The 27,599-nt window shown below is 41.3% G+C and overlaps 2 protein-coding genes across 11 annotated transcripts in view; both read left to right on the top strand.

The window, feature by feature from the left end:
• The window catches only part of LOC117733428 (neuron navigator 1-like), an 80,026-nt gene extending 70,354 nt beyond the window's left edge, over nucleotides 1-9,672 (top strand). For all 5 annotated transcript variants that reach the window (XM_034537063.1, XM_034537062.1, XM_034537064.1 and 2 more), the window contains 16 exons: nucleotides 574-657; nucleotides 1,744-1,852; nucleotides 1,955-2,076; nucleotides 2,892-3,076; nucleotides 3,178-3,340; nucleotides 3,432-3,609; nucleotides 3,723-3,811; nucleotides 3,935-4,033; nucleotides 4,148-4,319; nucleotides 4,946-5,211; nucleotides 5,317-5,468; nucleotides 5,564-5,635; nucleotides 5,747-5,952; nucleotides 6,056-6,174; nucleotides 6,279-6,467; nucleotides 7,128-9,672. In XM_034537063.1, the coding sequence (XP_034392954.1) occupies nucleotides 574-657; nucleotides 1,744-1,852; nucleotides 1,955-2,076; nucleotides 2,892-3,076; nucleotides 3,178-3,340; nucleotides 3,432-3,609; nucleotides 3,723-3,811; nucleotides 3,935-4,033; nucleotides 4,148-4,319; nucleotides 4,946-5,211; nucleotides 5,317-5,468; nucleotides 5,564-5,635; nucleotides 5,747-5,952; nucleotides 6,056-6,174; nucleotides 6,279-6,467; nucleotides 7,128-7,223 (2,301 nt within the window). In that variant the 3' untranslated portion in view covers nucleotides 7,224-9,672. The remainder of the gene's footprint in view (nucleotides 1-573; nucleotides 658-1,743; nucleotides 1,853-1,954; nucleotides 2,077-2,891; nucleotides 3,077-3,177; nucleotides 3,341-3,431; nucleotides 3,610-3,722; nucleotides 3,812-3,934; nucleotides 4,034-4,147; nucleotides 4,320-4,945; nucleotides 5,212-5,316; nucleotides 5,469-5,563; nucleotides 5,636-5,746; nucleotides 5,953-6,055; nucleotides 6,175-6,278; nucleotides 6,468-7,127) is intronic.
• Nucleotides 9,673-9,967: 295 nt separating this feature from the next.
• Nucleotides 9,968-25,751, top strand: mybpha (myosin binding protein Ha). Of its 6 annotated transcripts, XM_034537085.1 has the most exons (14): nucleotides 9,968-10,277; nucleotides 11,025-11,072; nucleotides 11,530-11,583; nucleotides 11,872-11,928; nucleotides 12,587-12,721; nucleotides 13,169-13,336; nucleotides 16,038-16,126; nucleotides 16,231-16,423; nucleotides 16,792-16,931; nucleotides 17,680-17,839; nucleotides 18,564-18,700; nucleotides 21,641-21,827; nucleotides 22,463-22,523; nucleotides 25,444-25,751. In XM_034537085.1, the coding sequence occupies exons 1-13, from the start codon at nucleotides 10,055-10,057 to the stop codon at nucleotides 22,501-22,503; spliced, it is 1,632 nt and encodes a 543-aa protein (XP_034392976.1). In that variant the 5' UTR covers nucleotides 9,968-10,054; the 3' UTR covers nucleotides 22,504-22,523; nucleotides 25,444-25,751. The 6 variants fall into 6 exon arrangements, 5 of the variants coding, with proteins under 5 accessions (XP_034392976.1, XP_034392974.1, XP_034392973.1 ...); XM_034537083.1 differs by lacking the exon at nucleotides 11,025-11,072 and having other exon boundaries at nucleotides 22,478-22,523; XM_034537082.1 differs by lacking the exon at nucleotides 11,025-11,072.
• Nucleotides 25,752-27,599: the final 1,848 nt, after the last annotated feature.

Here is a 27,599-nt window from a genome sequence, read left to right as displayed (position 1 = left end):
CAGACAATGGTACCTTGCCCTTTCTCTCCACTCCACAAGGTTGTTTCCGTACTACCACCATGTCAGCGTTTCCATTAGTCCAAGTGCAGCAATATAGCTCACCCATTATGGATGATTTCAAGCAGCACACATCAATCAAGTATTTCTTGTGTGTGAATAGGCGAACAGATGCAAGGATCGCAACCTGATTATGTGCTGGTTTAATGACTGTGCTGTATGCAGTATCATACTGTATTTTACATTGTATAAAGAGGGGGGAAAGCAATTGTCCCTTTCTGCTCAGGTGTTTGATAAATTAGCGAGGAGGAGACTTTTCCACAGGGGACATTCTGGTCAGCCTTTGTGTGTTATTCCTCCTTTTAGCATCTTGTATACGACTAAATAAACAGGCCATGGAAAACTATTGAATCCGTTCCTGTAATTGTATTAGACTTTCATTAGTTAGAGTCTACATATAAATGATGCTGTCACAGACAAAAAATATCAATAATAATTTCCTGTTATAGTATTACTTTAATAAATATTTTGGGGGAACATGAATTATTGCCTTTGTCTTTCATCTTCTTCAAACAGGCAAATCTGGTGGCCGCCTTTGAGCAAAGTTTGCAACTTATGACAACTCGGCTGCAGAGTCTGTCAATGACCCAGGATCAGAAGGTAACGTGGCATCCTCACTTTAAAACGCAAACAATCACAACCCTTAAATTCCAGCTGCAACGTAGTCTCATGAGCGGTCTGCTAAGAGCAGGCAGCGTTGTGCTAACATGGAGTGAGACGTCTTTGATCACAGCCTGCGGCGAAGAGCTGGATGTGCAGTAAGTTAGAGGCCGAGGCTGCAGTGAGAAGAGGATAGAGGATCAAGGAAAAACATCTTTGATTCCGGCTGAAGGAAATGTGCAAACAGCTGGCATGTGCACTCACACCACACATTCCATTCCTGCATTCTCCAGCCTTTGTACCTGTTTTGCTGTGAATAAATTGATCAGTGCCCGAGGCAGTGTTTAGTGTGTGCATAAATGTGAGGAGCCTCTCGCAGAGCTTCATGCCTTGCTGCTCTCACTGAAAGGTCCGTCTAGACCACTCCAGAAAAAGTCTTTGTTGTTTGTGCCAGCGCATTGACCTGTGCAGCTCAGCCTGGAGCACAGGCTCTTTAACCTTGAGGAGATGGGCCGGCCAGCTCTATTTAGAGTGGAGTGGGATCGACTTTAGCACACAATAAGCAGCACAGAGAGGCTCTGTTGTTACAAACTCTTTGTACTTTTGAACTGTTAACATCGTGATGGGGATCAAGCCCACCAGGTGTATGAGCTCGTACTCATACGGGTTTGAGTTGTAGCGCTTATCTAAAACATCAGACAATACTACTACTCCCTTTTTTTATTCCCATTTTCTGGTTTTTATTTTTGTCATTGTCCGAGTGCATTAAAAATGATTTTCAAAATGTGAAAAAAATAACTGAACTGATGTATGAATGTAAAAAATAACTGAACTGAAGTATGAATGAGGTAATGATGAGTGAAGTACTATTACTTTGAGGAATAATTAGGAGGAAATGTTTCGGTCTATTATCAGAAGCTTTTTCTGAGCTGTTTTATCCTGTAAGACCCTTTTCAATGGAAATTATGGAGAAAACAACTTTTTGATGATGAAAAGCTGCTTTACAAAACCTGGTAAAACTCAAACAGATGCAAATCGATTTATTTCAACCCAACCCGCTGACATTTATTGAATTTGTTTGCGTAGGACACAGAGTTGTTGGATCTGAGGGAAACCATTGAGGCTCTGAAGGACCGGAATGACGAAGCCCAGGCTGGCCTACAAGGAGCCTTAAACACCCCAGATAACATGAAAGGTTTGGGGATGGATCACTTGGTCTTTCTGTTTTCTTCTGTCTTCTCTGCACACTGTCTCTGCACATTTGCCTCTTTTGATGTTGAGCTTTCTTGTTTCCCAGACATGCGGATTCGACGTCAGAACTCATGTGAGAGCATCTCCAGTCTCAACAGCCTGACCAGTATGTCGAGTCTGGGTAGCTTGAAGGACCAAGAGGCAAAGAAGAAGAAGAAAAAGAGCTGGGTAAGAAAGCAATGTTGTCTATGTTTAGTGCAGTCTCCATAGTGATAATGACATAGTAGTACATCTGACCAGGCTCTCCCTCGTCTGTGTTGTGTTATTTCTTTTGTTTTAATTAAGTCTTTGAGGTGAGTGCAGTCATTATGTCCCTAAAGCCTCTATAATATTCATACAACATTATGGACCATCTAAAACTGCAATGCAATCCTCAAATACCCTTGTTATCTGCTCATTGACCTCCCTAAACTACAGATTGACACTCTGTCTATACATATTAAATGAGTGACAATCAGAAGACATGATGTTCCATAAAAAGTACTGTTTATTCACTAACGTTTATAAACCAAGTACACTGACCCAAAAGTGAGGTTCTTGATCTGCAAAAACATGTACTGACTATTCTTTGATCTATTTGTAGAAAATGACTGGAAGCTTAAAGGAATTTAGCTTAGCTTAGCATAAAGACTAGAAACAATGGGAAACAGCTGGCCTGGCACAGTCCTAGCAACCACACAGTTATGACAATACACCACAAAGTGTGTTGAGGGCTAGCTGTTTCCCCAAATGCTAAGCTAAACTAATATTGTACAGACAGACATGAGAGAGTGGTATCGATCTTCTCATCTTACTCATGACAAGAAATGTAATAAGTGTCACCCAAGATGACGAATCACACCTTTTAATTTAGCATTTGTCATATTTATAACAATCCTAATACAGCCGTACAGCTCTTTTATTTATTAATGCCGTAACCCACTGAATATTGGTTTGATTGTCTGTCTCCCCCTCTTTCTTCCTCATCCTCTCCATCTGTGTAGCTGAGGAGCTCCTTCAACAAGGCATTCAGCATTAAGAAAAGCTCCAAAACATACTCAGACATTGAGGAAATTGCCACCCCCGACTCCTCAGCTCCCAACTCCCCAAAGATGCTCCATGAGGGGGCAGAAGAAGTAGAAAACCAGTTTTCATCCCTGAAAACATCGGCCTCTGCCACCTCTTCTGTGTAAGTACACAAACGCCTTACTCCACCTGTTAGCTTAATAGTGAGAGCCAGTTTCGACTTCATGGGGGCGTGGCCCTGATGAGTGCATCCTTCTCCTCCAGGATCATGGAGACTACGGAAGAGGGAGACAATGAGGAAGCGGCGGTGTCGGACTTACGCTCAGAACTGTGGGTGAAAGAGAGAGAACTGACAGACATCCGACTGGAGGCCTTAAGCTCTGCACATCAGCTGGAGCAGCTCCGAGAAGACATGAACAGCATGCAGGTTTGTTTTGCCTGCATGTGCATATTCATTAAAGTCAATAACTGAAGTATAAGTATAAATGATAACTTTACCGTCCCTTCCTATGACCTAGTTAACGGTGGAGAACCTTAAGGCGGAGAATGACCATTTAAAAACCGTCTCCGGTCCCACCTCTTCCACCTCCCAGCCTTCAGGCCTGGCCTCTCTCCTCGGGTCCTCACTGAGGCAGCCGATGAGCATGTCCCTCACCAAGTCCTTCAGTCTCAGTCTGAATGATTGTAAAGATCCCGGTAAGAGACACGCATGGAATTCAACCTATTTTCAGTTCACGCACATGCACAGTATACATAAAAGTTATATTTCTATACTATTTTCATAATTTAATTTCCTTCAATCTTTTCAGACGTGTCTTCTGTTGACACGCTAAGTGTGTCTTCCCAGCGGGATGAGGAATGTGCACGTGTGCTTGTCCGCATTGGAGATCAAGTAGAGGTAATCACAGAACACCTTTAATGGACACAATAATGTCAACAGCATTAAATCCTGCAGCTGTGAGCTTGTGCACTCATTCTCTCTCTCTCTCTCTCTCTCCCCCCCCTCTCTCTATCTTTATAGGACAGTAAACAGCAACAGGAGTTCTTCCTTGGATCGGTGCTGGTCAGTGCGAGAACTGGCTGGTCCTGTCTCGACTCTATGATATCTAAGATTTTCAAGGTAAGTCTGTGTTTGTCCTCTCCCACTGTGTAGACATTAGTGGTTCTAACAAATAGTATAGCTGTGATTTAATAGATCAGTCCTTACTTATTTTATTTTTTTATTTTTTTCCAGGACTACCTAACTCAAGTGGACCCGACTGGCAGCCTGGGTCTGACCTGTGATTCGCTGCACATGTTCCAGCTGACCCCGGGAGTGCAGAGGGTGATAGGAGGGGACACACCTCAAGCCTCACCTTACCGTTGTTTCAGCAGTGGTTCAGCTAAAATACTTGTCACTTTGAAAGGTTAGTGTTCTCGACTGATACTAGTCACTTAAAATTGTGTATAATCCACTTTCCTTTTGATTGATTTCCTATCTTCTAAGCAGCCACTGGTCTCTGGTTTATTTTAGTAGGAGTAGTTTTACAGTCATTTTCGCCCTCATTTGGCTTTTTAAAAATGTTTTAATCTCCCAGTAATGCAGTTTATTAAAGATGTTCTGACAAACTATAATCACGGATGGACATTTTGGAAACATCAAGGAGTTCCTGTTTGGTCAACCATGACACGAATGACCAATAGGGAGAGTTTTCAAAACAGTCCCTAGCCGCTCAACACTGTACTGCCTTGTAATGATTACTCAACTTTGACAAGAAAATGAAGGCAACAAAATCTAGATTGTGATAGATTGCCTCACTCAACAGACTCAATTTAATGTTTCCACCATATAGAAATGAAAAGAAACCAGTTTGTGTGTAGATGGTAGGACATTTTAAAACATGCGATGAAAGAACATTGATACATTTGTTAAAACATGAAATAGCATCAGCATTTCCATGTTTTTCACAAACCATGTTCACAAGTATTTAATAATAAATATTATGTGAATCCAATTGCTTCGCCTCTCCCCACTGTCTCTGCCTCTCTCTAGGTCTCAGAGAAAAATGTGTTGACTCCCTGGTGTTTGAGACTCTGATTCCTAAGCCGATGATGCTGCACTACATCAGCTTGCTGCTGAAGCACAGGCGGTTGGTCCTGTCTGGGCCAAGTGGGACAGGAAAGACTTATCTGGCTCAGCGTCTGGCCCACTTCCTTCTCCAGCGGAGCCGGACTGACTCATCTGAGGCCGACCATGAGACCTGTCTCCTCGGGTGCAGCGCTGCTGTCACCTTCAACATGCATCGTCAGTCCCAGAAGGTAGCACATTACGCTGGATTTTTGTCAAACAGTTATCTTGAAGTCCTTTTTCTATACAAACATGGCACACCGAACATGTAACATCACCTGTCCTTTCTTTAACAGGAGTTGCAGTTGTATCTGTCCGATCTGGCAAATCAGATCAACAGAGAGAGTGGAGGAGAGCTGCCGCTTGTTGTTATTATAGATGACATTAGTGATTCAGCAGCCATCACTGAGCTTGTCAATGGAGCACTCACCTGCAAGTATCACAAATGGTGAGTAGCTTCAAACAACAGTTCCGGTATTTCCCTGAAATTTCCCTTGAATAAGATTTCATGAAAGTACATAATATTCTCTGTTGATGTTTCAGTCCTTACATCATTGGGACAACCAATCAGCCTGTGAAGATGTCCTCTAACCACAGTCTACACCTTAGCTTCAGGTGAGTGCAAAGAACATGTTTACCTTGCCTCCTCTTATTTTGATATACAATTAGATACAAAATGAAGCTATCATATAGAGTAAAAGTAATGTTTTTTGTACATGACGACAGGATGGTGATGTTCTCCAACAACGTGGAACCGGCTAACGGGTTCCTGCTGAGGTACCTGCACCGTAAAGCTGTGGAAGCCTACCAGGAGAAGGAGCAGGACTCTGCACGCCACCAGGCTCTTCTGCGAGTGTTGGACTGGATCCCTCAGCTCTGGTACCACCTCCACACTTTCCTGGAGAAACACGGCACTTCAGACTTTCTCATAGGTGAGAGACCGTTTACAGGGTTATAGCAGAAAACAGGGAACATTGGGGGATAATTGGATCGGGAAGAAGAGATTAATGAACATGAACTTTCACCTCCTTTCAGGTCCCTGCTTCTTCCTGTCCTGCCCAGTATCAGTGGCGGAGTTCAGGCAGTGGTTCATTGACCTGTGGAACCACTCCATTATACCGTACCTGCAGGAAGGAGCCAAAGACGGCATTAAGGTGAGCACACACACACACACACAGATATCCTCCATAGTGTAGCATTAGTGCTAACAACAACAAGACATTTATTCCATTACCTCTTTGTCTATATTTTCTCTCAGGTGCACGGGCAGAAGGCAGTATGGGAGGATCCAGTGGAGTGGGTGAGGGGGACTCTCCCATGGCCAAATGCACAGCAGGACCAGTCCAGGCTCTTTCACCTACCTCCCCCCAGCATAGGTCCACTGAATGAAGAGAAGAAGCCCCCCAAAGATACACCTCCCCCCAGCACACTGGAGTCAGATCCACTGGTAAGAGTGAAGGTTTCTGTTGAGATGGGGGACTAGTTCAGGGCAGAGAAGATGTGTGGTAGGCATGCATGTATGAGGTGTCAGATGTCAGTTAGCAACACAAAATTATATTGGGAAATATTTTTATTTTTCCTTATTTAAAAAAAAAAAAAAGTGACGCAGTTCATTTTTGCAAAAATAATAATGCATCAGATCTTCTTTATCAGCACATAATGCAAAACAGATGAACTGTGGCTGGGCTCATTTGCATCTGCAATCCTAATACCCTGCTAGGTTGAAAAATTTGCAGAAAAAAAATGTATTGGACCTTGCAGTTATTTGCAACTGGTATCATTAATACTCCACTAAACATTGACAGGTAGCAGACACTCAAATGTGAAGATTTACCATGTTTCTTGTGATTGGGGATTGTTGTTTGGACCCCACAACAAATGTTAAGATGTCCCCTTGGGCTTTTGAAAATGATGATGGGCAGTTCACATTTTATAAGCCCAACAATTATCTCAATAATCATAGAAATGTTTGTTAAGTGAAGATCCTTAGTTGCCACAATGCTTTAAAGGCATTTCAAGAAATGGTCCATATATGCCAAGCAAAATCCAACCCTTTAAAACAAAACATATCTGTCAATCTCTCTCTCTGTCTTTTCCTGCGACCCAGATGGCAATGCTGCTGAAGCTCCAGGAGTCGGCCAATTACATAGAGTCTCCAGAGCGGGAAGGATGTCTGGATCCCACTCTGCAGGCTACACTGTGAGAATAAGATCCGACTGTCAGTCAATCAATGGAACTATGGACTCTTCATTAAGACTGACACAGCGGGTGCAGTCCCAATGAGACTTCAAAGACTCAATCATTAACTTAACTGTGTGCTCAGTGAGCAGCTACAAAGCTAAAAGTAAAGGATCTATAGGGAGAGGGATTATGGAGGAAGGGTCCGCTCTGCCCTGCTATCAGAAAGACAATTAAACTGCTTTCAGAGGAAGCTGTGATGATCATGTCAGGGAAGGAAGTCAAAGTGTCTCTTCCCAGCCCTCAATTTGTTCCAGATGGGTTGTTGTTAAATCTGCAAGTGCATGGTAACCGGAATAGTATGATGCAAAATATTACTTATAATTCCATTGATCAAAGTCCATTGTTTTCTTTTTTCTTCTTCTTGGCTGCCACAACTTTCACCACACACTATATTGGTGCTTCATTTCATAAAGAAATTCACCTCAGATGTAACTCTGAATCCCTCAAAAGTAGGTTCATCCCTTGACGACAGCTAAAAATGCACTTTATTTTTTACTCGTGGTAATTGGATTTTAGGAGGCTTTGTCGGTGACTGTGTCTAGCAGAAATCATGCAGTTCATTCATAATTCCTCTAGATGGCAGAATCTACTCCTGCCTCAGTGCTCTCCTGGTGTTCTGACTTATCAAAGGTGCTCAGTAGAGCATAACACACATTTATAACAGAGCTATGAAAATGGCCTTGAATGTTTTTCTTCTCTTTAGTTCAGCCATTGTGTCATTAATGACTTGAATATCAGAACAACAAAGCTGTAAGACTAGCATGCATGGGTGAATAATGAATGGAAATCAATAAATCGGTTTTAGGGTCGACCTATAAAGAAAATGTAATAATCGGTGGACTCGGTAGGCACTGGTTTCCAGAGAAACTGACGTTGACCCTACTCAACATATTGTATTGTAAACAGACAGAATGAACTGCTTGTTTATGTAATCTGCCCAGCCGGCCTAACATTTCGGGCTATGCTTGCGTATATTCTGTATTTAGATATCAGTTTCAAAACACAAAGTTATATTGTGATAGATGAGGATACAACTTTGAAAATCTTGATTTTGTAGGATTTTATACTGAGTCATCTTCAGCGATCATCTATATACAGCAGCTATCACCTATGTATACCCATGCCATTATCGACAGCAGCAGGAAACACTCCCTTCTTCGCTGTCTTAATCTTACTCATTCACTAAAGTGAAAAACATCACTAAAAAAAAACTGCCATTAAGTGATAATATTCAGTAAAAAAAAAAGTCCTTCCTCGTTGCATTTGCTCCTTCTCACGCATTGTTTTAAGAGTAACTAAGAGTAAGGGCTGGGTGATCAGAAAGGTTGAAAATAATGTTTTAGTGTCTTCCTCCCTTTCCTCTCCTTCATGTGTTTAAACATAATATATGTCAGTGTCCTAGATTACAGAGAGTATTCATTGTTTACATCTGGACTGTCCTTGTGAAGGAAGAAAGCAAGTAAAGATGTGTACAAGGAGGAAACCTTTACCCTAAGTACCTCAGACTGCCATATTCTGTCCAGATGTTCCTCTACTGTCCAAACAGGGTGCTGGTGGAAAGAAGAGACATGATGCCTAAGTCTATCTGTGCCTGATACACAATTGGCCTGAAGCTGCTTTCGAGCTGCTTTAATTTACCACACGGAGGCCTCGATTAGAGGAAACGTCATCACTTCCTCTCACCGACTCTGATGTCACTTTAATGTCATCACCTTGATGATTTAGGTAGAGAGTGGGTTATAAATGTTGACCTTTGGCTTGTATTCATGGTGATAAGCTGTTCGCTAAGATGTTGTGTCTGCCAGTTAACTCTGCAATAGATAATAATGCGTGTCATGGCTGGGCTGCCTGTGTGCGATTTGACACCATTTTAAATCTAAGTGTGAAAGACTTGACATCTTGGAGTTGCCTGAGAGTTAAGGCAGAGTAAAAACTGCTATTAGCCCGGAAATGTAATGTAGATGCATGTATCTCTGCTGTGTTCCCAAAGTTTCATTTCATTGGACCTACCACACTTAACCTTACCATGGGAGGGATTTTTATTAACTGGATATCTTCCTCTTTTCACATTGTTTTTATTAAGAGCAGATCTTTGTTTTTATTATGCAAATATTTGTAAAGGTTCCTCTCTCTTTTGTACATGACATCATTATTGTAAACACTGTAAATAGTCAGTGCATCTGCGACAACAATCACTAAAATGTGTAGAGATCTAAGACAAGATTGGCCCCTGTATGCAGAAAACGGGCGTCCTTGATGGTTGTATTGTCTTCCGTCCATGGGAAGGCACACTTGGCTTAAAAGGGAGCCTAATAATGGTTGTATGGCATGTCTCTATAAACACATCAAACCCCATATGTCAAACATTGAGCAATGGACATAATAAAGTCATGCCATTCTTCACATCACTACCTGTCTTGTCTGTGTTTACATTCAGTTATCCACGAGGGGGCGCTAATACTCCTATATATGATCATTGACGAGGCTCTATGGACATTTTATTTGGATGTGGTGGTTTGTGTCATAGAAAAATGTTATTTGGCTTTACTTAAATATTGATGCAATTGTTTGTACGAGTTAGAAAACTGTGGTTATTATCATAACAAACCCGGGGTGTCACACACGCAGGCAGGACACATCCTCACATGGATGAGGATGTGGCTGAAATAGGGAGGGTGTTAGAGTCAGGGCATGGGTGGAGTTGTCTCCAAACCCAGCAACCCTCACGCTATATATATTTCTTAAGATCCCTCCTGGCTCTTTCATCCAGAGGACTAGCCATCTGTCAGCACAATGCCAAGCAAACCTGCGCCCATCAAGAAGTCCCCAGTCAAGCAGGCGGCCAAGAAGGCTCCTGCGCCTGCGCTCGTCCCGGAGCCTGAACCGGCCCCCGTAGAGGCTGCACCTGCGGATGCTGCACCTGTGGAAGCTGCTGCGATTGAGGAGACAGCTCCCGCACCCGAGGGAGAAGCAGCCCCAGCAGAGGACACCCCCACTGCCGAAGGAGGCACCCCAGGTACTCTGGGACTAAAGGCGCCTCGATAACCGGACATGACATGACATGACATGACGTGACATAACATGACTAACTGTTACGCGAAGCTTACTAATCTCAGCTCGATCGTGAACAGGTGTCACAACTTATTGATCTTAGGGACTGCTGCCTTTAATTACACGTTACTTGCTTTTAGAAGCACGTTTTGTACCGCGCTCAAACGAATTAACATAAACAGACTAACACCTGTCAGTAGGATACAAGTTATTAACATAGCCAAAGCTAAACTCAGTTTTACTGGGAATTGATACACGTGATGAGTGCACGGTGCAAACACAGGCCTGCCTCTGTTCTGCTGACTGGCCTGTCAACCTCATCACTCTTGAACCAAAACTGTTGCTTGTTGAAATGTAGCTTTCATTGTCAGTGGAGCTTTCATGTCCTCTGATGTTGATGCAACTGAGTGTGTGCACTCTCGATGCTGGTGATCAGTGGTTATTCAGGCTTTGAAGCTATGAAAATAAGGACAATGTAGGTATTTAGTGAAATGCATTGTATTCACCCTTTTTCCTGAATCTACTGTAGATCTCTTCACTATCAAACATTTAATACTCGTACGTTCAGTAGGTTTAGTGATTGTTGAAGTCCCTGGTGTCCCTGCAGGAACAGTTCTTGTGAGAAGCAGCACAGCATGCATGGGACTGGATGTGGTCGAGTGACTGGTATTGTTTTTGCCGGCCAACCTCGACATGTAACTCCTAACTTCAGCTGATGCCAGAGGCACCAAGGGAGCCGACGCGCCGACTCCTGCTGATTGTAAACACACAACACATGCATTCCACACACACAAGCTGCATGATGTGTGTTTATGTCCCACTGTGTGTGTGTGTGTGTGTGTGTGTGTGTGTGTGTGTGTGTGTGTGTGTGTGTGTGTGTGTGTGTGTGTGTGTGTGTGTGTGTGTGTGTGTGTGTGTGTGTGTGTTACTTGCTCATCAACCGTTGTGTTTACTGATTGTTTGTAAAGTTAATCTTGTGTACAAGTGAGGTTTCACTTTGTGGCGACGTGATCTGCTGTGCGCAAATGTTTTACAATGTATCCAAGATATGTCCGTTTTTTTAATATTGAACGTGTTGTTCCCATCTCCGTTCCGCTGCTTGCTTCAGTGTATCTTTATGAGTGCATCATGATCAAATTAGCTTGAAAGTGATTGAATCCAAGCGTGAGTATAGTGTAAGTAATTAATTGGCTTTCCTAATGGCATTCTAACACTAGCTGCTGCTGCTGAAGACGACGCTGCTACTCCTGCTGCAGATGTTCCCGCAGACGGTAAACATAAACCACCACAGAGACAAAAATATTACTACTCAATCACAAAATGCAAACAATGATGACTGCTTTATTGAAAATATCATCGAACTAGTGCCACCCATCATGCTTCCCCAGATGTGAGGACTACTGGATTCTTAACAAAACTTTTAACCTCTTCCATCATTTTATATATGTTCCAGTGAAATGATTGGGGAGGTTGAAATGTCACTTTACAGAAAAGATGCCCTGGATATGTTTTATCTCTCAAACATTAACCTCCTGCTTGTTTGATGCTGGCTGCTCCAGCGGAAGCTGCTGTCGTTGAAGAGCCACCAAAGGCCTCCACGCCTCCACCTCCTGCAGGTAACACCTACATTGGTCTTGTTGGGTTATGAGTGAACACTTTCGTTTTACTATCATGTCCTTACTTTTTAGAAGTAGCAAATATTTGATATTTGTGCTTTAATAACGACTAAAACCATAATTTAGATATTCAAATAGTTGCACATCATTTTGTGTCAATCAATTAATCAACTACTTTTTGCAGTTGTACATCAGGTGATGACTCATTATGGAAATATTTGTGCAGAATTATAAAAATTTTACCTGAAAAGATTCTGAATTATTTATAAGTCGATCGTCCAAGATAATAATCTTCGACTATTTTGATAAAAGGTAATTCTGTCATTTTCTTAAGCAAAAATGTCCCAAATTAATTTGTTCCATCTTCTTAATTGTGTAGATTGTTTTATACATTTAAAATGTTTGAGTTTTGGACAAAACAAGACATTTGAATATGTCACCTTGGGCCGAAGGAAATTTGTCAAAGAAATGTCCGAAATGATTCATCGTTTAATCGAGACAGACATCTGCAGATTAATTGATAATGAAAATAATCAGAGGTTTCAGTCCTACACACATGTTGTAAAATGAAGGCTATGTAGACGTTTTGTCAGATTCATTTCCTCTTACTGTCCACTTCAATCCTTTACACTGTTTGCACCTCCTTCACCTCCTTCAGTCCCCACCAGCGCTCCTCTGGACGTATCTGTGGAGGATGTGACCGATTCCAGCCTCACCATTAAATGGAGCTCGCCGGAGACCATCGGAGCCTCCGGCCTGGACGGATACACCATCGAGTACTGCAAGGATGGAAGTAAGTCTGTGTATGTGTGTGCAGGCTGCACCTGTCCCCAGAGTGTCAGAGGCCAGATGGACTCGTAGCTGTGTCCAGGCCGTATACGGCAGGCAGCATTTCACCGGCTGTCACTGTGCTGTATCTCCTCACACCACTTTTAGAAGCGCCCGTTCGCTCAAATGACAGCATGCCTTCTGAGGTTTCATCAGGCCAAAGTGTGCTCCTTATGGGCAGGTGGTTTGTACACTTGTTGACAGGAGATACACCACTTAACATGTCCCATTAAAGGATGTTTTACAATTTAAACATGGAAAAAAAGGTTACAGGAGTAATGTAATGTAATGAATGTGTGCGTAAAGAAATATGTTGCAGCCTGACAAGCTATTATGACGTGTATTGTTCAAAAGTTAAAACTGCATTGAAAGCTACATACTTTACAAACACAAACACTGTGTTCCCCTGCAGCCACAGACTGGGTTGTGGCTCAAGAGGAGCTGACCCCAACTAATCTCTTCTGCATGAAGAATCTCACAGCCTATGACCTGCTGCATGTGCGCGTGGTGGCTGTAAACCGGGGCGGCCGCAGTGAACCTGGAACACTTGCTGAGCCTGTGCCCATCCGGGAAATTGGTGGTGAGTAGGAGCCCATGTTTCACAAACTGACCAATTATAAGGGGAATTCCAAACAGCCCAAGCTGCAATTGTGACCTATCTTCTATCTGTACATGAGTGTAACGTGTGCAAAAGGTAGCAACATGTCCATTTCTCTGCAAAAGTCCAAACTAAATGTCCCTGCAAAAGAGTTTTTTCTCACGATGTAAGGGGAAGTTAAAAAATGTATTGTCTCCAACCTCTTTATCGGGAGCTCGCTGGTGGTGGTTCTCTAACTTATGACCTATCAGAGGAATGCTCATGTTGCAAGCAGGGGGGAGGAGGTATTAACTGCCGGGCGGCTAAAATGAACTGCACAGAAGTATGCACATAAATCTCACAGGTGCGGACAAGACATTTCATTAGCTGTAAATCATACTCACACTTGTCCACACATCGTCAGTCTTTCAAATAAGAAGGTGAAGCACTCGCAGATTTTCTACTTCACAGAATATTTTACTTTTAATGAAATTAACCTTGTTTTTTGCTGGTAGTGCCCTAAAGGTCTAACATAGATGTCAAGCTAACGAGAACATATACATTCAGACTGTTGTTGGACAACAGTCTGAACCATCATCTGTATTTCTTTACGGCAGGTTGCACATTAATTGACATTTAAAATGTTTAACTGCAGAATCACTTTAAAATGTTTAACTGCAGAATCACTCATTACAAATCTCTCCTCTCCTGGTATTCAGGAATATGTACTGCAGTGGTTAACTGTCTGGCACTATAATAGCTTCTGCTGCCTCCGTCTTCAGGATGATTTAATGGAAGACTGAGTCAGGCAAAGGAAAACGTTTAGCTAATGAGCCATCTGTTAGCCATATATTGTACTGACTTCAACCCTGTCACTATGACCTCACCGTCACTTTCTCACTTAAATTTATGGCAGTGGCTCTCTAGCTGTCCTGTCATCTGGCACAGGTGTCACTTAATGTCTTGCAATAAATAAACACTCCATAATATAACATGTCTTCATTATGCCTATTTCAGTTTCATTTCAAAGTCACTTTTATGTGAAATATTAGCAACTATTCCTCTTGCTCTGGTTTATTTTAAAGAGTGCAGCAAATGGCTTAAAAATACCCCTACATTACCAAAGTGACACTGTCAACCTTTTCTTTGCTTGGTTTAACTGACGTTGGTTTCGTTACTGAAGCTGTGAATTTCCATCAGTGCTCACACTGAGTCACATTGACGTAGTGCAGACCTGAGATGACATGCCCCAGTTATCCACTTCCAGGAGGACAGCTTAATGTCTCTGGGTATATTTCCTCGTCGGGGTTCAGACTGCAGCGAACAAACAGGAAACAAGTAAGTGGAGAAATGTAGTCATGCCACAAGAACTGCTGGTCAACCGAGGGGAGTGACACATGAGCCTAATTGATGGATTCTGTGTGGCTTGTTGAGGGGTAAATTCAGCTGTGTCAGTCACACGCTTTCCTAACCAGTCACCCATCTACATCCAAGCTTCTGATAAAGACACACTGTCCAGGATATGCTGAAAGCCCCCCACAAAGACTCTTGATCCAGAGACAAAGACAGATTATAAACAGTTTGCAGGATGACTTGCTGGCTGCTGGATGCTATCATGCCAGCAACACTTGGGGCAATGCTGGGAATGGTGCTGATTAGCAGGGATTACTGTTTGAGCCAAATCTGGAGGCAGCCCTGATCCTCATAGGGATGGTTGGTTCCAGGGGCCATATCTCAGCCTCTGCAGCAATGATATGGTGACATATGTAAAGACAAAGAGGATGAGACATGAAACCTGGTTAGAAGTGGCGCAAAACGATGTACAGAAGCACGGTGGGGAGTTAAATGAGCCTCTCTGCCCAGATACAGCACTTTTCCTCTTTCTGTAGCTAGATTTCCTATGTATAAATACTCGTAATTGTCAATAAGACTGTGACATGGATTTATTTTTGACTTTCATAACCACACAGATGGTGAACCCTTACTGGAGAGTTGTTTGTTTCATATTGTTTACTTTATACATGTGCGTGTCTTTGTGTAAGTACGACAATCTTAATGCTAATAACGTTTAATCTTACAAGCAATAATTATTTTGAATCAGATTTTGATTATTGATGAATCGTTTAAACTGGTCATTTAGAATTCCTCAGTGCTCACATAGATGATTTTTTGGGGATCCAGAATGTATTTAATATATAATTATATGGCAAAGAAAAGCATTTTAAAAGCTGAAACCAGAGTATGTGTGGCATTTGTTCTTGAATAAAACAATAAATTGATTGTTGAAATTATTTCAGATTAATTTTCTGTTGATCGATCAATTAATTCATGCAGCTCCCACTAATAAATTATAATCCTCATCCTTTATAAAAGACTAAAGTAAAAGAACACATACCTACCAAATGGTTTAATATCAAAAGTATTCAAATAAAGTACATTTTAGCTCCTCAAGTCATGTTCTCTTGTTTTGCTGGGGCCGGTCTTGTTGACATGTCCTTTTGAGCAGACATATCCTACTTTGAAGATACGAACGGGAGGTTTGTACAAAATTTGAAGACTACTGGCTGGTAATGTTAGCAAATGTTGTCAAGAGGGGGATTTCTTTAAGTAGGTGTCCAGGTTATGACAATATAAAAAAATACCCAAAACAGATGATGACTGAAACAGAAGATGAACATGGCTGACTTTATTTCTTGTTTTTCAGAGCGTCCCAGGATCCGCATTCCCCGCATTCTGAAATCCTGCTATGTCAAGCAGGTTGGAGAGCAGATCAATCTGGTCATCCCCTTTCTTGTAAGATGCACATATAATCAGTCTGTATAGTCCATGACTAACAGTGCAGTTAGCACAGACAACTTTACAAACTTCACCTTGACTCTCTTTTTGCAACTCCTCAGGGAAAGCCCAAACCTGTGGTGTCCTGGCTGAAGGACGGGCAGCCTGTGGATCCAAGGGTCAACATCAGGAACAGTGACAAGGACAGCATCATATTTATCCGCCAAGCTCAGAGGGAGGACTCTGGTGTTTATGAGATTACCGTCAAAGTGGACAGCTTTGAGGACCAATCCACCATCACCCTTCAAATTGTGGGTGAGTCGCACGTGCTTATGTTTACACACAAACGGCACACTTGGATGCACATGTGCGTGTGTGAGAAGTGTGAATGTGGACGTTTTCAGACTTACAGTATCTGTTGAATCTGCTCAGCTGGTTGTGCTGCTGGCTTGTTTACTTGTTGGTTCTGAGGCTCCTGACTTGCTCTAGCAGAAATTCAAATCACTAGCCGACATACATCACACCTCCTAACAATAATGACCTGTGACCGTGCTGTCACGCATTAGCATACAACTATATGCTTCACTTTGTATCTTAGGAGCAGACACCTTTTTATGCTGTTAGGAAAATCCTGGTTACGATTTTAATCCTTTATAAATACTTACAGTAATGTGTCTCCTCAGACCGGCCTGGCAGTCCTGCCAATGTGAAGCTGGTGGACACCTGGGGCTTCAACGCTGCTCTTGAATGGACACCTCCCAAGGATAACGGCAACACAGAGATCACTGGATACACCATCCAGAAGGCCGACAGGAAAACCGGGGTATGACAGATGTATAGCAGGCAAATCACATTGACAGACTGTTAACAGGATTCAGACTCAATGCAAGAGGTCAAAGGGAGTCACGCCATAGATGCCTATGCAGTATGTTTTGATGTATAGTTCAGTGTCTGATTTTGTCTCATTTATGGGGATGGTGCCACCACAACACGAGGCATATGTCTTGTGTAGGATTTGGCCTGTTGATTATATTCCCCATTGTAACATTTTTTGTCAGCTATGGCATAACTTCTGAGCCAATAAATATTGTATTTGTTTATTAGTGGTGTTAAAAGTCACTATATTGACTGGGTTTACATCAAACAAAATACTGTGAATAATGACTTTTTTGCCCCTGGGGTTTGCTGAATAGTCGATCAAAATGGAAATACTTCCTTTTAAAGTGACTCGTGGTTCTGTAGGGAAACTGGCAGAGATGTAAGCAGAATACCGCTGCTAGGGAACATTGAAACTATTTAACACCTACCAGAACAGAACCCACTAGGCTACATTTGTAGGCGAGGACATATATATTGCTCACACTCCATCGCTTTCTGTCTGTCTTATATAGATGGTGGTGTAGTGAGTAGAGAGAATTAGCCTAAAACAGGCATCTTAACCATCCTTTTACTGCCAACCTGAAGATATCAAGTGACTGATGGGTTAATTGATAGCCAACTGGTAATGACCAATCCGATATGGACACATCACAATATAGTTTTCTATCCATCTGGTGTGTGTCCACCCTCAGGAATGGTTCTCGGTGCTGGAGCACTACCACAGGCTAACTACCACCGTCACAGATCTCATCATGGGCAACGCATACTCCTTCAGAGTGTTCGCTGAGAACCAAGTGGGCATCAGTGAGATGAGCACTGTCACCAAGGGGGTGGCCACCATCCAGAAGACAGGTGACCTTCTTGATTCATTCCTTAATTCCTCTCATGTCAATGTGTTGATTATGATGGAGGGTTTATGGTCAGCGCTGCGCTACAAGTGTATACTACTTATACTTTAATGAGCTGCATGAAGTATATGAGAGTCTTGAAAGTGTGTTTGTGTGTGTGTTTATAAAGCGAAGGCTTGAGGAGTGGAAATGGCTTAGGCACTGCTTAAATCTTAAGTGGGTATCTCTCTTGGCTAGTGCTCAGCTACTTCTGTAATCATTTTTAAGATAGAAAATATTAAGACAGCTGGCAAATGTTGCTCTTCGTGTGCCTGTGCGTGTGGGTTTACCTGTTCCTACCTACCCGCTTTTGGTGATGTAGGCGGGTGGGGCAGGCTGTGTCGAATCATTTCTGTAACTCTCCTTACTCAGTCCCTTCAAAGTGTAATTGGCCAGTATAAGAGTCAGCTGGAATTGACCTTCTCGCTCCATCCCTTTTCATTCTTGACACAACTACTCTGTCACTACTTCTCTGTGCCGTTATCCCCGTTTTTAGAGAGAGGAAGTGACAGAGTAGATTGTAGCAAAGAAAAACAGAAAGCAACTAAGTGGTGAAAGATCTTTCTCTGTGAACTTTCACCAAAGCTTTTAGCATTTTAGTTAAAGCAATATTGACAGCACAGGACAGTTAAGACGCGTATTGTAAGAAGAAGAAGTGCTTGATGAGATCTTGTTCCATGTGTCCACAGGTATCGTCTACACGCCTCCCGAGTACCCGGAGCGTGACTACAGCGAGGCACCCAGGTTCACAACACCCCTCATTAACCGCGCTGCCACTGTGGGATACACCACCAAGCTGCTGTGCTCTGTCCGTGGAAGCCCCAAGGTCAGACACTCTTAACTATACAGTTTATATAATAATAATAATAACAATAACATATATAACTTTACAACTGTTTATACACACCCTGCACTTATCATAGAGCCCATGGATCATTATATAGTTTCACGTGTCAAGCTCATCACCCTTACGTTTTCAGGTTGATCAGGTCAGGTTGTGCTTCCACCACTTCTAATATATCTTATTGCTGTATTGTGTCCAGGATCACAATAGTGTCCTCATTATGCCTCACTAACAGCTATCTTTTTGACCACTTGCTCACTTGACATCGCAAGGAGGGGCTGGGGAAGCTGAATGTTGCGAGACATTTATTATTATATAAATAAACACTTTTGTTTTGCCGAGGGACCCTCGATAAATCTTTTGAGGATGTGATGCACGCCTTCAAATGAGGTAATAATGTCCCTGCTATAAACATCCACTGTTGAAGTGGGTCAGGGCTTGCACTGGAATGTCGATGTGAAGTTTCAGTATGTCTCTCACTGCTGCTCTGGTTAAACATATCTGTACAGTTGTCTGTTTGTCGCAGAAATGCAGCTGATTATGTGTCCTAGCTGTCCTTGACTACTCAGCGAGGACAACAGCGGCTGAACAGTCTGCACATGCCAGTGTATTGGAGACAAATCAAACCAGAACTAATGTAGACTCCAGCAAACACAAGGACTCAAGTGAAGAGGGACTGGTCCCGTATAGGGCATGCCCCAGAATTGTCTATGTATGTTTATGGGTTTATCCAGTGAGAGAAGACCCTCTATGTTTAATTGAATCTTGAGTGCCTGTCCAGCAGGCACTTAAGAAGAAGTCGTAGAAGCTGTGTGCAAACACTGATCATCTGTAGGGGACCACAGACAGAAAGACATTCATTCTGTGAAAGTGTACTTGCATATGAAACTGCTGTCCCAGGTTAACCCCTCTATGTAACCATTTAAAGACACTTAATCGTAGCCCCTTGCACATCTCTATAGGCCACATCATTCTAAATAATTACAAAGTCAAATTACATAAAAAAAACATTTCAGTTTAATTTACCTCTCAAACTCTCTGTCTCTATCACCCTGCCATGCATGTTCTTCCTCTCTCTCGCACGCTTTAATTCTCTCTCTCTCTCTCGCACGCTTTAATTCTCTCCCTCTCTCTCTCTCTCTCTCTTTCTAGACATTCTATAAATTAAAATAGTTCACACAGGACATTTGTGTTGGAGCATGTGTGTGTTTATGGGCTCTGGATCAGAGTCAAGAGTCATTAAGGACTGCTGAGTGAGCTCCAGCTGAAAAGCCTTTAGCGTGATAAGTTGTCCTGCTGTGTCTGATAAAGAGCTGTCACATACAGTGGCAGAGACTACATGGGTAGCTGTTAGAGAGATAAGCAGGGAAGACAGAGAATAGACAATGATAAGAAGTATAGTCTGCTGTCCTGTCCTGGCTAAGTGGACATGAGGCTGTCACACTATATTTGCAGCAAAATTATCAGTGTGACTGAGTTTTCCTGCGACATCCCCACACATGGATGCCCAAAGACAGAATTGTGATGGAACAGGAAAAAGAGAAAGGAAGATGAAATAATAAGCGCAGAAGAGGTGAGTGAATGGGTTAATTAAACAAGACTATGGCTATTTTTTGTGCTAGTGCAGACAGCAGTATCAGACCTGGTATGTTCTTGTTACCAAAGGGTTGTTAAGATGTTTCACTCTGGACCAACGTGGTGGACAGACACAACTGACCAACATTACCATCTATAGAAAAGTACCACTAACTGGCTAAAAATGCATTATATCAACATATTTTTTTCCATAAAACCTCATGCCTCTGCAGACTGATTCCCGGTTTCATGCATTGATGCACTAATTCGAACTATGATGTCATTTCATCATATATTTCGGAGTGATGCACCACACTGTTGAACTCATTTAAAACATGCAGGTCTACCAAGATAAACAGCACTAGCAGAAAAAGTTTTTTAAGTTCAAGTTTGAAATCAAATCCTTTTCAATGTTAAACCCTACACCTTCACATCCTGGTGCTTGCATAAAAATATAAAACTTTTACATAAGTCAGTTTAATTAATATTAATCTGTGGCTCTAAAAACTGTTTCCAGTTATTTCATCAGAGAATAACTTCTATACAAAATGTTTGACCTTCCAAATGCCAGTTCACAGACTTTCTAAAATAAAAGAAAGATCTATTTAGAAGACTTGTCTGTAGCAGCAACGCAGAACTAAATATGTGTCATACATTGGTGAGGAAGTGTTGTACAAACCCTTCTGAGATGTCTCAGCTGAGCTGAAATCCAATAACCAGAGTCACCTTGCATGAAGCCGGACTGTGAGGAGATCCATGCAGGGAGAGTGTCACTGAAGCCCATTGCAGCACATACCTGAGGAGACTTGTATTACTCCCATTCTCCCCAACTGTCACGCTCAGCATGCACCGTCTGAGCTCACAGGAGGACAAGTCATCTGTATGTGTAATGCAGGACATAACAGGAAAGACTGAAAGTCAATGTTGTGAAAGTAAATGGATATCACTTTAGAGACCACAGCTCATATGGAAAGAAGGGAAATGCCAGAGGCTAAAGCTGTTTAATGACATCAATAGTCACAGCTTGGAGCTTTAAAAAAGCATGTTTATTTTTGTTTCATAAATTGCTGATTGTAAGATTTAAATGATATACTTGCTAACATTCTCATTAACTGTACCGTGTACCTGTACTATTTTACACAGTCGAACTGGGAAGTGACCCTAAAAATTTAAAGTTCACTCGATATCACTGCTGATGTTTTAAAAATCAGTACGGCTGACGATATATTTTCATAACAACAGCATGTACGGGGAGGAATGGTTAGGAGTTGGTCTAGGAGTGGTACTTTTAAACTGGTATTAAAGTTATTTAAGGTAAACTGTAGTTTATAAATGTCTCCCTCTCAGCCTAAGATCGAGTGGTTGAAGAATCAGGTGATCATTGGAAACGATCCCAAGTTTCGTCAGAACTCGACCCAGGGCATTTGCTCCCTCGAGATCCGTAAGCCCTGCTGCTTCGATGGCGGTGTGTACACCTGCAGAGCCAAGAACGAGCAGGGGGAGGCCGTGGTCTCCTGCAAGTTGGAGGTCAAACGTACGTATCTAAAGGCAAATGGAGGATCAAGTTTTCCAAATCTATTGAGGTCACAAAATGTACCCAAATAATTTGTTCCTTATTTTAGGAAATAAGCATATTCACACAAGAGTTGGATGAGAAGATCGATACCACTTTCATGTGTGCTAAATATGAATCTAAAACCAGCAGCTGGTTAGCTATGCATAAAGACTGAAGGCATATCCAAAGTTTACTTATTGACAAGTTATGTTGTTGTTTTATATTTTTAAAATGACATGTTGTTAGAAGATGTGAAAAGTTAAACAGTAACCTTCAGAGGTAGGCTGTTTTGTTTCACATGGATTGTTTACCACTGTTTACAGTCTGTATGCTAAGCTAAGCTAAATAGCTGTTGACTGTTGTTTGATATTAAGCAAACAGACAGGAAAGTGGTATCGTTTCATTTGCTTTTTCATGAACTCCAAGCAAGAAAACAAATAAGTGCATTTACCAAAATGTCAAACTAATCATTTACATTTGGGACATTTGGAGAACCTGTTATTGGTCCCAGTTAATGATTGCAGTTTCCAAGTCTACACATTTTAACCAATAATGTACCAGAAATGTATTCCATAAAAAAAACATATTTAAACTGTCTATTCCTCTCCTGACAGAGGTTATTCTTTCAGAGGCTGACAAGGAGAAGAGCAAATAAATCAACCCCCAACTCTAGAGGTAAGAAACAGAGAAATATCCACTGCTGTGCGAGACAGCCTTAGATTGTTCAACAATCTTGCTATATATCTTTCTCCATTTTCTCATAAACAAAATTTCCTTTGATGTGTTGCTAACGCTAACACTGCTCATTACGGCTTTGACGCCCCATAAGAGACAGACACAGTTGTTTGAGATACAGATCTGCTCTTTTGCCAGCTGACCAGCCATGCGATGCAGTGTTCTTAAACTCATAGCATCAAATTAAAACCAGTAACAGCTCATTTGTCCTTCCTTCTTGCCCTCCTCTTATCTTCTCATCAGAGCAGCTCACTCCTGCTCCCTCCTCATCCCTGCTTTTGGATGTGGTAATCTGGCAAAGATTAATGTCAGTCAAATAGAAATACCAAATTTGCTGTTTTTACAGGGTTAATATTTCTATTTATACCCTCACTATTAGGCAGACGCATTTGAGTTTGGGCATTGGCACTTTCATGTAAGCTTTTCAAAGGCCCAAGTGGTGTAGCCTTTCACGGAAAGCCAGGAGGATTTACTCGCAGTGTAATTTCAACTGCTGACAAGAGAAGACTCATTAAAGCATTTTAAAATGGAGTGACGAGAGAAGGTGGCAAGATTTAGAAAGAAGGGAAAAGGAGATGGAGAAGAAAAGGGTAATTTAAGCAGGGAAGAACGATTAAACAGATTAAATAATATGTTGTTGGTAAATGGATGTAAAGAATAGTTGAAGGTTGTAAGAGTTGATAATGGTTTTATCTTACTGTGAAAGACATATCACTGCTTCTTTTTGCGGCGCTGTGAAACACGATCCCTTTCATCCCGGCTGTACATTCAAAATATGTGCGCAAGGGGCCAATTAGATTATTTACTACCTTTTTTAGATTGTAGGTCTCTCATATACTGTATATATCCCCTCGCCTCTTAACCTCGTTTCTCCTCCCACTTACTGACCACCTTCTTAGCATACGTAGGTCTTGACTAGAATCGGTGTGGGCCTACACTTAGCACCCTCTGGTTCTACCTCAAATAAACGTTGTTCTCTCTGTCGCACGTTCGCTATAGTTCGTGCTGTTGGTACCGTAACCGTTAGTGTGGTGAGAGGCAATCGAAATGCTCCCAATCTCGTAATATGCACCTTTTTAAGAAATGTACACATGTTCTAGCAGAAACCCAAAATGCAAGCGTGGACCTAAATATGAGCATTTAAGTGTTTGCTCTCTGGTGGACAAACAAGTCTCTTGGGTCATTTTGTATTAACAGAGTTTTTCTCACATGCCTCCACGGAATGTGGACCGTATCTAACAGCACCAACACTATATTCAAACATTTGTTTATATATATATATATATATATATATATATATATATATATATATATATATATATATATATATATTATTCCAAGTATCATTTATCCAGTTGTATGCTCAGTACTTCCAGAACAAATGAATCTTTGCTAAAACTTTACTATTTGAAAACTTTGGATTTGTCTGGACTCACACGGACGAGTAGACTGCCTAAGTGTGAGACTGTAATTATGAAAGTATATATCACGGTACGATTTGAGCAAAGATGCATGTGTTTGAGAAGCGCTGAGCTTACAACTAGATAAATGAGACTTTGATTATTCTGCACTAGTTGTGTGTGAGTTTGTATACAGATGTTTTGATAGTTTTGCAGCTGTTGAACGTGGCCCCCTTTTTGCTTTAATTCATCAAGACTTCTCCATTTTTTAAATGATCCTTTTGCCAAGGAGGCATGCAGGGAAAAACAATGTTTTATTCAAGAATTCAAGGTTAACAGAGGGTGTGTAATTGATAAAAGTGGTCATTGTGTGAGTGAAATATCCCTTTGACCTTGAATTTCGGGGCTAAATGTAATGTCTTGTTTGACTCTATTAAATAGACAGGATGCAGTTGTTATGCTACATGCACGCAAAAGATCTGACCTTCAGTTCGGTTAGGGACAAGTGTGTGTTCACACTATACAGCAAATGGGTCACATGCCTGTCTGACCAACCCCCCAGTGTGGCTCAAGTGATCCCATCTTACTGCATCCCCGATGTGCTCGGATGCATTCACACCTGTATTTACAGCTGTCAACTTGTGATCACATTACCAAAGATGCATCTTCATGCCAAGTGTAAACTGCACCGTATAGATGATGTAATCATGCTTGTGAGTGTTGGGATGCTGTCCCATCAGACAGAGTGATGTTACTCCAGATGATCTGACACTAAGCCAAACTCCTGACATTACCACAAGTCAACAGGTGTTGAGTGGAGGGCTTTGAGAAGAAGGTAGAATTGGCTAAGAGGGCAGAAACCGAGCCAGATATACTTTGATGGAAAATACACAGTGGTCTCTCTCTCTGTCACACACGCAAATACAAAAACAAATCCATACACACTCTCTCACAGCATATTCCTGGTTGAAGTGATTCTCAACATCTCATGACCACATTTGACTCTCTTCTTGTTTTAATTATCTTTCTACCAGTGAGAGATCCAGGTCTTGTGTTTTAAGGTAAGTTTGCTTGTGTGTGTGTGTTTGTGGCCAGCATGTTTTACCAATCTTGTGGGGACATGAATCTGTTGACACAGTCATATTGTGGGAACAAAATGCAGGTCCCCAAAACACAAGTCATTACATTTTAGGGTGAAGACTCGATTTAAGGTTCATTTATAATTTAAGTTTAGGTTCAGTGTAGGGTTGGGATTAGGCTGGTAGCTGTTACGGTAAGGGTGAGTCTCCAGGAAATTAATGTAAGTCAATGAAAAGTCCCCAAAAGTCGTGTGTGTGTGTGTGTGTATGTGTGTGTGTGTGTGTGTGTGTGTGGGGGGGGGGGGGGGGGGAATGAGTGTGTGTGGTATAATGATGAATCCTTCAAACCCTTTCTATGTGTGTCTCTCTTATCTTGTCCAGAGTGATTGAAGAGGAGAGAGAAAGGATCATTGCAGTCTGTGCAGCAGTGTGTACATAATGAAGAAAGGGAAAGAACAACAAACCAACATCTCAAAATCGATTTCCATCCCGACTCACCCACTCCTCCCAGTATGCAGGGAAGACCCACGCCTCCCAAACCACCCCAGTTTGTCTAATGTTGTATGTTATTTGTGTTGATGACATGTATGTAAGGATATATTTACAATGTTTTCTGACTGCCTGTGTCTGTATGTTGTTTGTTACAATGTATTTATATGTACTACTCAATAAAACAATGACGCCTTGGACATGATCTGGCATTGTATGGATGTTTAATAAAAAAAATATTTAATTACATATTATGTAGATTTGTATACACATTTTAAACATTGCTACACATATGTTACATTTTAGGTTAGGTTTAGATGCAAGTTTTTGTCATAGAATACAAGTAGACAGATCTGCTGTGCTCCGGCTTTCAGGAGATGGCAAGGTGTCATTGTGATTTGTCCAGATTACAAACAAATGTGATTTAGCCGGGCAGATGGTTTTGGATTCATCTGCTAAGTTTTTAATATCTGTCTCTTAGATATTTGTAAGTGGAATTTTTGTTTGTTTTGCCCAAATCATTGACAAGCAAACAACAAGCAAATCAACAGAAACAAGTGTCATTCTACCAAAGAAATGATACAGGTGGTAGAATGTGTTCGATATCTCTAAACCACTGTACATATTATACCAAAACCATCTGCATGACTAAATACCACCACTGGACCCTTTAAAAGAATACTCATCACCGTTTATCTACTCTTATTTTTATATCTTTATTTTTGTCTTTTCACCACAGACAGAACACATATATACAGAATTTAAAAATAAATAATAATAATAATAATAATAACAACAACAAAGGGTCTGGTTTGCTCTGTCCTCTCAAAAGTATGATAAATCCCGAGAAACATTCAAGTGTTCTTATCTTGTGTTATCGTTGATGTGTAAACATCATCCATTTCTCCCACTTCTCACGACATCGCTCCTCTTGAGTTCTTATTCTGTGAGTTAACACTTCCATATCATACATATCAGTCACAATTTTCAACCATCCATCTTGTGATGGTGGTTCTATCGTGTGCCATCTCTTCGTTATAGCCTTTTTACCAGTTGCTAACAGAATTTTCAGCAGATACCGGTCTTCCCCTAACACACCGTCTGATGTCATATTACCAAAGTAGAGAAACATACAGGACTTAGGTGTGTCATAGCCCAAACTTTTGACAATAAACATATGGACATTTCCCCAAAACTGTACAATTTCCAGACATAGCCAAAATACATGTGAGTGGTCTACATTTACTGCCCCACATTTCCTCCAACATGGTTGAACAACAGACACACATTTGTTTGTAATTTAGGGAGTAATAAAGAATCTGATTATATTTTTCCAACAACATTCTCTCCAAGTTCGCGCAGATGTTGAGGATTGTTGTATCCTCCAAATATTCATCCTCTGTAATATTCACACCAAGTTCCTGTTACCATTTCAGTTTTACATAAAATGTTGAGTATCCAAATTCTTCCATCAGATTTTGATATAAAGTTGATATGTTTCTATATTTCTTTGAGTTGTAAGCTCCTTTTATGGTTCTAATTATCAACTTTTTCCCATGCTAATGTTCTGCTTTATTTATCTGTCAAAACATCTCTTAATTGTAGGTATCTGAAGTTGTCCTGATTATTTAGTGAATATTTGTCTTTCAGCTCCTGGAAACTCACACCACTCCCATCTTTAATAACTGTGCATATTGCTGTCATGGAATCCATTGTTTAAACCTCTGATCGAGAGTATTTTATTGTATTGTATATTTGTAAACATGTTAGCTGCTGCATCACACAATTTCCCCCTGGGCATGAATAAAGTAATATTTAATCTAATCTAAAACATCAGTGCCTGGGGATTTATTTGTTTTCAGTCTACCCATAGATTTCTCTATTTCTATTTTTGTAATGGGTAAAGTCAAAAGGTCGTTCTGGTCTTTCCCATTTACTGGTAGGTCCAGTGTCTCTAAAAAAATTCTAATTTAGATAATAGTTCCTGAAAATGTTTTCAATCTCCTTGGGTTCATAGGCTATTTGATTTGTAGCTGTATCCCTTATCT

This window comes from Cyclopterus lumpus, chromosome 7 (assembly GCF_009769545.1).
Source record: "Cyclopterus lumpus isolate fCycLum1 chromosome 7, fCycLum1.pri, whole genome shotgun sequence".
NCBI lineage: Eukaryota > Metazoa > Chordata > Actinopteri > Perciformes > Cyclopteridae > Cyclopterus > Cyclopterus lumpus.
Note: the sequence above shows the minus strand (reverse complement) of the source record. Positions and strands in the feature narration are given on the sequence as shown.

Coding starts and splice junctions, on each gene's coding strand:
- mybpha (XM_034537085.1), top strand. CDS start 10,055: ATGCCAAGCAAACCTGCGCCCATCAAGAAGTCCCCAGTCAAGCAGGCG. Junction 11,073..11,529: donor CGCGCCGACTCCTGCTGATT/GTAAACACACAA, acceptor TTCTAACACTAG/CTGCTGCTGCTGAAGACGAC. Junction 13,337..16,037: donor GCCCATCCGGGAAATTGGTG/GTGAGTAGGAGC, acceptor CTTGTTTTTCAG/AGCGTCCCAGGATCCGCATT.